The sequence below is a fragment of the Cajanus cajan genome, chromosome 1, assembly GCF_000230855.2.
Source record: "Cajanus cajan strain Asha chromosome 1, NIPB_CcT2T_4, whole genome shotgun sequence".
Lineage (NCBI taxonomy): Eukaryota > Viridiplantae > Streptophyta > Magnoliopsida > Fabales > Fabaceae > Cajanus > Cajanus cajan.
The window spans coordinates 84,395,310-84,407,323 of NC_138517.1; the positions used below are offsets into that span (position 1 = coordinate 84,395,310).

The 12,014-nt window shown below is 34.2% G+C and overlaps 2 protein-coding genes across 3 annotated transcripts; one reads left to right on the forward strand and one right to left on the reverse strand.

Moving 5' to 3' along the window:
* The first annotated feature begins 806 nt into the window (after window positions 1-806).
* Window positions 807-5,117, forward strand: LOC109789196 (potassium channel KAT3). Of its 2 annotated transcripts, none has more exons than XM_029269401.2 (11): window positions 807-1,441; window positions 1,537-1,752; window positions 1,901-1,996; window positions 2,101-2,158; window positions 2,256-2,573; window positions 2,944-3,183; window positions 3,359-3,457; window positions 3,559-3,591; window positions 3,684-3,869; window positions 3,982-4,699; window positions 4,904-5,117. In XM_029269401.2, the coding sequence occupies exons 1-11, from the start codon at window positions 1,260-1,262 to the stop codon at window positions 5,035-5,037; spliced, it is 2,280 nt and encodes a 759-aa protein (XP_029125234.1). In that variant the 5' UTR covers window positions 807-1,259; the 3' UTR covers window positions 5,038-5,117. The 2 variants fall into 2 exon arrangements, with proteins under 2 accessions (XP_029125234.1, XP_020203686.1); XM_020348097.2 differs by having other exon boundaries at window positions 809-1,441; window positions 1,841-1,996.
* MNS3 (alpha-mannosidase 3) lies at window positions 5,060-9,328 on the reverse strand. The gene is made up of 6 exons (XM_020348098.3): window positions 9,027-9,328; window positions 7,888-8,852; window positions 7,437-7,698; window positions 6,219-6,416; window positions 5,855-6,003; window positions 5,060-5,709 (listed from the first exon to the last, which is right to left on the reverse strand). Exons 1-6 carry the CDS (start codon window positions 9,102-9,104, stop codon window positions 5,460-5,462), a joined length of 1,902 nt encoding a protein of 633 aa, XP_020203687.1. The 5' UTR covers window positions 9,105-9,328; the 3' UTR covers window positions 5,060-5,459.
* Window positions 9,329-12,014: the final 2,686 nt, after the last annotated feature.

The following is a 12,014-nucleotide window of genomic DNA, read 5'->3' on the forward strand; positions in this document are numbered from 1 at the left end:
CCACCCATTATCGCTGGAGAAAGATTCTTGTAAGATATTCATACGGGACCAGTGCTCACAGATAATGACCCTCTTTCACATGTTAAATTAACCGAGAGCTCTCAAGAGTTTACATTGCTTTGGAATTTCTCCATTCAAAAGCCAGAAGTTTTTTGTGCTTCATTCCCTTCCATCAAATACTTCAAAGTTCAAACGTCACACAAACTACAGTTACTTTTGTTTCCTTGCAATTGAGACATCCTACCTTTTGGCTTAAAGACAAGATCGAATGAATGGAGATAATATAAAGAAAAATCCTGACAATACATTGATCTTAACCTCATAATTCTAAAATACTTGTCAACATATTACGGTACCTCACGATACAAATCCACATGCAGTAGATTATGATCACCTAATCATATATGGGCCACAAGACACCTTAATCAAAGGTGAAAGGTCGGTAGTAATCAGAAGCAATTCAATGTCGGCCAATCCAAAACTACAAAGAAAGAGAAATGAGATAAATTAGCACATGAAAGTATTGTGATAATCAGCAACATTAATTGATAATTGAGATTTTCTGTTAGTGGGTTTTGGACAAGTATTAGTGTGTTACAACCCCCTAGAAAAAGCCTTACTGGCCCACGTGTCATATTTACATAGAATCCCCACTCTTTCTACTGTCTGCTCTTGTGTTTGAAAGGTAAACTGAACACTAACCAATATGTTTCATTCTGAATCTATTCTTCCAAAGCAAAGGGCAATATTTTTATTATATAATAATAATAATTTTCACCCAACCCAACCCCACCACATCAACCAAACCCAACCCCACGGCCACCAATAGCACCACCTTATATACTGCAAGAAACACCATATGCAACATCTTCTTTGTATCCTCTAGTATACATACAAATTTGTCTACAACTGCAGTTCAGAAAGTCCCTTGTCTGCCACTTGCCGGGCTCTATCATTCTTCCACTACTCTTCTTCCATTTTGTCAAGCTTAATTTGTTGAGACAAGATCAAGGATTTTCCCTACACGTTTTTACCACCCCCTAATATATCTTCTTTTATTTTGCATTAGTTGCATAAGCTTCCTACTTGTACCTTTATCAAAGGTTACACTAGGAAAAGTCAGGAGAAAAAAAAAGTGATCTAAAACCAGTGCATCCTAGTCAACTACCTGACTATAAATATGGCCAATTCCTGAGGATTCAATTCAACCCTGTGAACACTTAACTACCTCAACTGTAGCCTAGAGGATTCAAACACTCATGTCGCTTTCCAGTGCCAAAAACTTCTTCCAGAGGTTCTGGCTAGATGAATTCCAAATGGGAAATATTCCCCATGGAAACTTTTTGTCCAATGATGATCTCCTGCCATCTCTTGGGGCTAGAATAAACCAGGAAACTAGACTCAGAAGATATATAATCTCCCCTTTCAATCCTCGCTATAGGTGATGACCCTTTATAGATATAGTCAGAAGAAGATACATCATAACTCTTATGATTATTGCTTTTGCTTGCATCTTCTCATATCCTTTTATTACAGGGCTTGGGAGTTGTTACTGGTTGTTCTAGTCATATACTCAGCTTGGATTTGCCCATTTGAGTTTGCTTTTCTGCCATACAAGGAAGATGCTCTATTCATCATAGACAACATTGTCAATGGCTTCTTTGCCATTGACATAGTGTTGACATTCTTTGTCGCTTACCTTGATCACCATTCGTATCTTCTTGTTGATGATCCAAAGAGAATTGCTATCAGGTGAATGTGCATCAACTCTTCTTCCTTCAAAACTACAATGATGCTCCAACAACTTTTCTTACTTCACAAAGCTAAACCGAACTTTCAGGTACTTATCTACTTGGTTTGCTTTTGATGTCTGCTCAACGGTACCGTTTCAATCCTTCAGCTTCCTCTTCTATAATCGTGGTAGTGAGCTTGGCTTCAAAGTTTTTAACATGTTTCGGTTATGGCGTTTGAGACGCGTCAGTGCTCTGTTTGCAAGGTTTACCATCATGTCATATTCAGTTTTGTGGTTATGGTTTTCATCAAAGGCTTATAATTGCAAGAATATGACAGTGCTCACTTGCTCCTTTGCTTTGCTTTCAGACTTGAAAAGGACATTCGCTTCAATTATTTCTGGATTAGGTGTACAAAGCTCATTGCTGTAAGCCACTAGAGTTCATAGAATTACTTTGTTCTTCTTCATGTGACAACTTCAAGGTACTTTATAGAACTGAATTTCCACTTTCATAAAATTTCAGGTGACCTTGTTTGCAGTGCACTGTGCAGGATGCTTTAACTATCTCATTGCAGATAGGTACCCAGATCCCAAAAGAACCTGGATTGGTGCAGTGTATCCAAATTTCAAAGAAGAAAGTCTATGGGACAGATATGTCACTGCAATATACTGGTCCATTGTGACTCTTACTACCACTGGCTATGGGGACTTACACGCTGAGAACACGAGAGAGATGCTGTTTGATATAGCTTACATGCTGTTCAACTTGGGTTTAACATCATACATCATTGGAAACATGACTAACCTTGTAGTGCACTGGACCAGCCGTACCAGAAATTTTGTATGTACTGTCAAACTTGAGCTTTTTCTATTCTGCTACTGCTCAATTTATCAGTGCCAATTATTATACCTGCGTTAGACTAAACTAAACTCTGTTTCTCATTTAATAATACCCTTCAAAGTCACTATCTAGGACAATGTTCAAAAAGCTAGTTTTAAATATTCTGTAGGCCCCAGATTTTGGTATTATATTTGAACAGAAAATCTAGCATAATTTTCTTGTGAGTTTCATGTTATGTTGCACTTTAGTTTCATTTTCGGCTATAGCTAATTATTTCCTTTCGTATAAAAAGAAAAAAAAAAACTTGTTCAGATAAGAGGAATTTTATTTCTTCCCTCTAATGAAGAGAGGATTGGTTTTGGTGCCACAGAGAGACACAGTCAAAGCAGCTTCTGAATTTGCTTCAAGAAATCACTTGCCCCATCGCATACAGGATCAAATGTTGTCACATATATGTTTGAGGTTTAAAACAGAAGGACTAAAGCAGCAAGAAACATTAAATGATCTTCCAAAGGCAATTCGTTCAAGCATAGCACACCATCTGTTTTTTCCTTTCGTGCAAAAGGTCTACCTCTTCCAAGGAGTCTCTCATGATTTCCTTTTCCAGATGGTAATACTAATACCCCACATGCCTTGTTTGTTTTTATTATCGCAACACTTTTTGTCTTTATTTTCATCCATTTTCCCTTTTGTTTTCTTCTTCTTTGGTTAAGCTAAGAGTGAGAAGAAAAAGATCTAATGTCAAAACATGTCAATATCTGACCCAGGTAACTCTGTAATAATAGGTTTCAGATATGGAAGCCGAGTATTTCCCACCCAAGGAAGATGTGATACTGCAGAATGAGTCTTCAACAGAACTTTATGTGTTGGTTTCAGGGGCAGTGGTGAGTTAGCTAACCCATGAACGATCTAGTAACCCATAAATAAATCTAGAAGAATGTATGCTGACAAAAAACAATCCTTTTCAAATGATTTCTTGTTGCAGGATCTGGTTCGCCGCATCGATGGGCATGATCATGTAAAAATATTCACCCATGACATTGTATTTATCTTCAGATTACACGGCGAAATAACTGAATGTAACTTTCTATCTCCACATTAACAATTCAGGTTCAGGGGAAGGCAGTTGCAGTAGATGCATTTGGAGAGATTGGAGTTTTATATCAAATACCACAGCATTTCACAGTTCGGACCACAGAACTTTCTCAGATTTTAAGACTCAACAAAACATCCTTAATGAATGTTTTACAAGCAAATCCAGGAGACGCACAAATTATAATGGATAACCTTTTAATGGTAAATAGGATATTGAAGGGTTCTAAACATAACATGGGGAATGTATAAATTTAATTTATCGTATATTCCCCCTCAACAAGTTCCTAAATCACTTGTTATCTTGTATTGACAGAGATTAAAGGGGCGTGAAGATTTCGGCTTTGAATATCCAAGTACAGATTCTGGATTGGTTCCACGTGAACTGCTTCAAGGAGGTAACACGAGAGGAAGCTCTTCTCACGAGTGTACAAATAATTCACATGAGCATTCATTAATGCATGAAGGAGAGCACAAAGATATTAGAAACTCGGAGACCAGTTTGCGTAAGGTGACTAATGATGATCACTTAGTCACTAAACATAACTTGATCCCTAAGCATGATAGAATAGATCCTCATGCGGCTGCACACAAAGGGAATCTAGACATTGTTGAAATTCTGCTTGAAAGAGACGCAAATCCTAATCCAAATTCCACAGGGTGGACGCAAAGAGCTCCAATAAAACAGCCTAAAAACAAGAGCATTTGTGACCAAAAAATGAGTTGTGAAAACAAGAAGTCAGATGAATTTAGAATAGAGATTGCGGAGCCAGAAATCCTTGACCTTGATAAGAATGGCTCAACCAGAAACAGAAGACAAGATGATACTAGGTCTACTAAGTTCCCATTGGAGAAAATGAACACAAACACCAATTCAAGAATTTCTAATTGTCCAAGTGATAGAGAATCGGCAAGGAACACCAAGAAGAGGGTAACAATCCACTTGCTACATGGATGCAAGAGTACCACACCAGGACACCACAGAAAATTAATAATTCTTCCTGATTCATTAGAAGAGCTGCTCAAAATTGCTGGTAATCTTTGAGGATATAACAGAGCAATAGTAGTTTCACACACACAAATGATAAATTTTTTTGTTAATTGATTCTTTATATTTTTCTGGGGAAAGGGGAGGGCGAAGGGATTCTGCAAAACACAGATGCAGTATTCTGAACACAACAGAGTATAACTTTTTACTGCTTTCACTTTCTTCTAACTATAAACTTGCAAAACTGCAGGTGAAAAATTTGGCGGCTTCAACCTCACAAAAGTAATTAATACAGAGAATGCAGAGATAGATGACATAAATGTCATCCGAGATGGAGATCATCTCTTTCTTCTGTGCAGCGATAATGAAATTTTGAGTTCATGATGTAACGAAGATAGATGGCATATTTAGGAACATGATGATAACCATGTAATCAAATCATAAAAATGCTAATCGTCCAGAAAGATATTGGAAAATCATACAATTCAATTACAAAAGCTGCTCTTTGTTCATGACTTGAAACAAAATTTTACAATCTCATTTCGATAGGGCTGGTTATAAATTCAAGAAAATGAGTCATAATCAATTGACGATCTCTGAAATGTGTATGCTGGTGTATTGCATGATTCAAACAGTATTTCACAGTTTTATTATGACTGAGAACCCAGCTAATCAATTCCTTTACAACCAGAAGTGCTCTTGGTCAGTTTAAGAGATGCTAGAGCGACTTCAAAGAAGCATCTCACTTTGTGAGACCACGGTCTGTATTTCTAATAACTGTGTTGAATGACTTTGATGAATAAAACTCATTTCTTCAAATTGATTGGTATAGGATGTGCTTCTGTGTTAAAAACAAATTTATCCAGAGGAATTAGAGAGTTGTCCGCGAAAAGCAAGTACAAATACTTGAGTGTTTCTCCTAGAAAGAAAGTCTCCATTTTGTCTCTTCTGTGAGGAGGAACACTAGTTACATCGTCCAGAGAACAATATCCCCCAGTATCAACCTTTGTGTGCTTTTCAAAAGCTTCAAAGATTTGCCAGCCCCATTCACGATATCTGTAAGACAAGATATTCATATCTGATTATTTAATAAAAAGGAAAAGAAAAATTAAGCTTGTTTTCAGTGTTTCTTACATATGGCCAGAAGAAATAGAAGTATACACTTAAACTAATCTTATACATAAGAGGGGGGAAAACATACTTTGGATCCTGTGTGATACGGAACAAAACAAACAATGACTCCACAGTCTCGGGTCTCAAAAGATTATGACGGTCAGCAGGTTTTATTATGATGTCATTAACAAATTCTGAACTCTTATTTCCTCCATCATAACCTTGTTCAGAATATTCCTGTGTATGAAAAGCATACAACCAGAGGCTAGATGTCATGTCTCCATTCTTGCTATGTAAAAATGCAGTAGAAAAAGAAAAAAAAAATACTTCCCATAAGCAGCATCATAGAACAGAAATAGAGGATATTAGTAGATAGTGAGATACATTGTTGCATTTGTTTGCGATCTTTTATCAACTGATGAAATCCAAAATGCCATAAAAATTCTACTAACCTCAGTATGAAAGTAAGCAATTTCAGGAGCAAGACCAGTTGAAGTTACAGCATACATTTCAAAGCATGTTTTAGTCAGATCTTCTGCTAGCTTCAAATTTTCTAGGTCTTCAAAGTTAACCATACTGTTTTCCATTGCCTGTTTCTTTGTAAGGCCTTTAGTGGCACCAAGTGCAAGAGTACCAGGTAGGAAACATACCTGAAAGGGCATCATCAAATTTTACATCAATGTAAGTAGGTACATGTTAACATTAACAGGACAATTATGATCTAAGTGCATAACTGAATTTCCATAGATAAAAATGAGAGTAGAAAAATATAAGCAAATAACAGAATAGAATCAATAGATGATTTTCTACTATACTGAACTGCTATTTGATGTCTTGAGATCATAGTGTCCAATTCATAGCTCAAGGAAATCTATTAAACCCAAAAGCTTCACCATATATTTGGGACAAAAGCTTTTTAAGAGCATTAAATTTATCATAGAACCCATCTTGCTACTCGGAATCAATTCTGCTAATGCAAGTGTAAATATCCTGGACCAATCACAGTATCACATGGTTCAGGCTTCAAAAAATTATGGTTGCAAATTTCCCACCATTCTTTTGTAACATCAGGCTTAGTGTTCAAAACTTCAAATGCTGTTGAGTACAATTATGACATCCTCATGTGACAAAATGTTCAACGATTATATGCTTCAGTCATAAAAATCAAAATGGACTCTGTAATGTATAATTAAGTAAAAGAGGAAAACCTAGTTCCTCATTTGTAAAACAAACTATATAGACATTTTATAATGTTTATGGAATGAATTTTAAACAATGGGTATAGCAAAGAATGACTTAGCACTGAACATGCATACACTTATTATTACAGCAAAGTAAAAAGTAGTAACAGTGCAGCCTTGTCAGAGCATCTGCAATTCAATTTTGTATAATTTCTTCCATAACCGTAGGATGGGAAACTTGGAATATCATAATTTCACAGGCAATATAAAATCCAAATTTCATACTTCATGGACATCAAATACAAATTTATCATTTCTAATAACAAACCAATCCACAGTTGTATAGCAAGTGCAGCATATTACATATGGCAAAATAAGTAGATCAATTCATTTGCACTATTTCTACTGAATGATATTTTCAAGCAACTACTATAGCACTAAATAAATTGCCAGCAGTGCCAAGCTTCAAAATTAGGAAGTACTGCATACCAGATGATCCATTTTTGGGCTGAAACCACCGTTTGATCCATAAGGCAATTCTCCGACAAAAACTAGTTTATTTGGAATTGATTTCCGAACAAGCAGATGTCTAACACCATTCATTGCTTCCTTATACATTTCATATAGATATGATGTATTACTATTGCTACTAGCTCCACTCTGAAGCCATACTTTAATTAGGTACTCATAGTAACTGTCACCACGTGATCCCAATCTAATATTTTCTCCACTGAATTCACCAGAATGAGGACTGCATTTGGTTATTAGAAATATGATCAGAAAAGAAACGAAGACACAAACCAGAGTGTGATTAAAAAAAATAATTGGGGTAAACAACGACGCAATTGAACAAAACAAAAAACAAATTTATCAAGAATTACCCCAATTAAAAATTAACATCCGACTGAATACACTGATTAAGTCATGTTCAGCTCCATACCTAATGTAGATAGGAACTAGTCCTTCAACCTTTGGAAGAGTCTTCATGTGCTCCATGACTTTCATGGCTTCCAAACTATATTTCTGATCACCAGATATAGAACTGAGATAATTAAACTCAAGCTGTAAAGTGGAAACTTCCGACGTACTACTCAGTCCACCAGGAGCGGGATGTGCTGAACTGTCATGCAGAATAACATCGCTAAATGGAATATCAGTCGGACTGGCCGTAAAAGCAGATAGTAGACGGTCAGCCAAATCCTTAGCAGTTTCTAGATAAACAGACGGTTTGGGTCCTGCATGAGTCAAGTTCATTCCATTCTCCCCACCACTTAGATGGTACGCACTTAAAAGCCCACCCAAAACTCGAATCGTGGTCTCAAATAAATTCACTTGGCCCTTTTGGCTAATTCTCTTAGAAAGGTGTTCTTCAACCCAGGATCCAGCTTCAGCAACAACATCATCAAGACCCATTATCATAGCCGTATCGAGAGCATCCACAATCGTAGCTCCTAATCCTCCCAATCCATCAATTCCATGGTGGCTGAGCGGCATAAGTTCATCATAACCCATGGCAAACTTTTTGTATCCAGACCACGCATGAACAAAAGCTTCCTTGACCTTTTGTTGCCTAGCAATCCACATTGACCTAACATCATCCGGATTTTCCGATACACGGGCAACGCCATTAATACTCCCCTTCTCATCAGGTGATAACCTCGGAGGAAGCCTCGGAGGCCGTCTCCAGAACCTCTTCAATTTGCCAGTAGCATCAACAATGCTGCCATTTGCATAACTGTTTCTATTCACAATTGCCTGACCATTAGAAACTACACCATCCGAACTTGTATGTGCTAACAATACATATGCTACACCAAAGATCAACAGCAAGAAGAGAAACTTCCCTGTACTACAGCTACCACAATCACGCTTTAGGTTACTGGTGAGTAAGTTCTGAGTAATAACCTGGCAAATCAAGACACATAGCAAACAACTAAAGCACTTAACATGGGTGAACTCATAGAAGTGGTCATTAGAAATTCACATAGATAAACATTGCAAGGAATATGAAGAGTATTGCAATTGCAGACAAGGAAGGTAGGTATTGGGCAAAACGAGGTCGTTTGGGTGTTGATTTACCTTGGAGAAGGAACGGTGGCGAAACTTGGCGTTGTCGTAGTCAACATCTTTGGTGGAGTAGGGCAGAGAGTTGGACATGGTGGTAGATCCGATCACCAATTCCAATTGAGACACGACAATCTAGCTCGGAATTCGATTGCGTAGGAGCAGCGAGATTCTATGATTATGTAACATTATCTAATGCCACCAGAGACTAAGAGGTTTCTCGCTGCGGGAAAAGGGTTGTTGAAATCAATGTTTGAGAGGAATTTTCAGATCAATGCCTGCATCTCCTATATTTTTCTTTCTTTTCACGCATTGACTACGTTTTAATTATTCCTAAGTTTTTTTTTTTTTTATCAATATAAAAGATTAAAACAAACCACAAAATTCGAACCTAATTTAACTAAGCCGATTAGTGATTTTGGAAAGGTATCTTATAATTCATAAATTAATCTCCTTAATGTTTCATATTAATGAAAAAAAAGTATTTAACAATTTAAAAATACATATAATGTGTGTAATTAATTATTTCTTTTTCTCAGTCTGAGATGTGTTGAATAGATGTTGGGTTGATTCTTTTTGACGTGCTGCAATACCTTACAGGGAGGCGATGAATTCGCGTTTAATGTATTAACAAAATTTAATTCAGTAATGCGTTAATTATTAATTTGTAGGAATTAACAATAATAATAATAATAATAAAGTGTAATATATAATTGACCGTGGTGATAAACCTGAAGGTGTGATTAGTTGTGACGTTGACAAAATGAGCGTGATAGTTATTCTTCTCCTAAATAGAAGGTTTACCTAAAAATCAGTATCTGAGGACTGAGGAGTGGAGGCTGCGGCCAATTTCACTGTTTGTCTCTCAGTTTTCACTAGAGATGGCGGCCGATTCTGACTTTTTTTTTTTTTTTTTAAGTGCTCTCAAAGAATAAAAAATATATTTTTATCTTATTTGAATATTATCTACAAATTTAATTATCAAATTTAAACGTGTAAATAATAAATAATCAACAATAATAATATTGATCATAACAATAAAAATGATAATACAACAGTAACAAAAATGATAATAATAATAATGATATTGACTATAATAATAATGGTTATGTGGTAATAATAATAATAATATTTTTAATAATAATATTTTTAATGATGATTTTAATGATATTAATAATAATAATAATAATAGAAACATAATGATAATAATATATAATAATTTTATTGATAATAAGCGTTATTGTTTTTACATAAAAATGATATTTTTTTAATAATATAAAGAAAGGAAAAGTTTATTCTGTTTTAATTGTTATTTCTTAAGACAATTTTGTTTCATGATAAAAAATATATATATACTTCATAAAAAATAGATAAAACTATTTATTTTGTTGGTGCAATAAATAATTAATTATAATACGGTAGAATAATCATTATAGTATATTTTATCATATCACACTTTAACTGTCAAACAAGTTTTTAAAAATTTAATCTAATTTAGTCTAGAATGTGTTTATGCATTTAAGTTATTATCTTAATTGATATTATTAAAAAATAGTTATTAAATATATATTTGATATCATTTTAAAAATAAATATGTAATGTAAAGTAAAATAAATATATAATTTAATTAAATTTTTTGTCCTAATAAAGGAAAATCACTTATATTTTTCATATAATAATACTGATGACTTATTTGTTAAAGGAAATAAAAGAAAATTTGTAACAAATTATGAGATCTAGCTTCAAGAAAGGACTAAATGTAGGGTAAAAAGGCATTAATCACTCAGGATAATAATGAGAAAATTCTAAACTAAGAATAAATAATTCAAATAATAATGCAATTATTTACGAGTGATGCATATTTATTACGCAATGAAAGAAAATTAAATATATATATATATAATAAAGTATAAAAAAAACAATTAAAAACTTAAAGTAACACAATTTTTTTTATGTGACGAAGTTATTAGTTTTTTATTTTACACCAAAGTTATAAGTATGGTTAACATGTAAACAATGTAATAACATACAATTCATGATTAACATATTATGTTTCCTCATTCCCATCACTAGTAATGTTTTAAAATTAATCCACATATATTAAAAATTATTTAATAAATACAAAGTATCATTTTATTTAATATCTTAAAAATCCATACATACATCATCAATGATGAGATATTAAATAAATATATAATTAAGAAAATAACATTAACGGCCTCATCTTCCTTATGGCTTTCACTTGTTATTTCTCTCTCGTGTTATGCACCTAAAGTGTTTGATTAAATGCTTACATGGGACAAAGTGTGGTACGATGTGTTAGTTTGTTTTAAGTACTCCTGATACGAGTGGTAGCATCATTGACATGTCTTGTTGGGAGTGGATTATCTACACAATTAATGTAATAAAATAACTCTAGGCAAGGATGTCAATGAAAGAACAAGGACTATTGTGAAGGCTATTTCTCCTGAGTTGGGTTATAGAGTGCAAAAACAAGAAAGTTAAGCATAACAGAAGAAAAACCCATTTGAAAAAAACTACAATATATAACAACCATTAAGACATAATTGTTGTAAGTGTGCATACAACATCGGTTAAAAGTTGATGTTGTGTGCAACCAAATACCACATTTACAGGAATAATATAGGTTGTAGAATTAATTAATGTCATAATTTCAAAACAACTCATTTGATAAACCCTTTTTTAACGGGTAATTAAAAAATGAACATTCTTCACATAATTTGTCCACTAATTAATTAAAAAAATATAAAATAAACGGGATAAGAGTTTAGAAATACCAATTATAACTTTACAATTATAATTAACTTTGAGTCGATTATTAATTTAAGAATCCTATATGTTGTGAAAATTTGAGATAGGACAGCATTATCTGATATAAAACCCACAAATTGATCCCATCTTTAAACAAGAGTCTTAACCTTTGACACAGAGAGTGAAGAATTAATCGATCTCCACTCTCCTTTTTCTCCCTAGCTTTATGGT

What these genes read in the sequence shown, in the direction of transcription:
- LOC109789196 (XM_020348097.2), top strand. Translation starts at nt 1,260, where the DNA reads ATGTCGCTTTCCAGTGCCAAAAACTTCTTCCAGAGGTTCTGGCTAGAT. An exon ending in CCAAAGAGAATTGCTATCAG is followed by an intron (nt 1,753 to 1,840) that starts GTGAATGTGCAT and finishes CCGAACTTTCAG; the next exon opens with GTACTTATCTACTTGGTTTG. An exon ending in CCAGCCGTACCAGAAATTTT is followed by an intron (nt 2,574 to 2,943) that starts GTATGTACTGTC and finishes TTGGTGCCACAG; the next exon opens with AGAGACACAGTCAAAGCAGC.
- MNS3 (XM_020348098.3), bottom strand. Translation starts at nt 9,104, where the DNA reads ATGTCCAACTCTCTGCCCTACTCCACCAAAGATGTTGACTACGACAAC. An exon ending in CTAGTTCCTATCTACATTAG is followed by an intron (nt 7,699 to 7,887) that starts GTATGGAGCTGA and finishes AACCAAATGCAG; the next exon opens with TCCTCATTCTGGTGAATTCA. An exon ending in TTGCTTACTTTCATACTGAG is followed by an intron (nt 6,004 to 6,218) that starts GTTAGTAGAATT and finishes TTTCATACACAG; the next exon opens with GAATATTCTGAACAAGGTTA.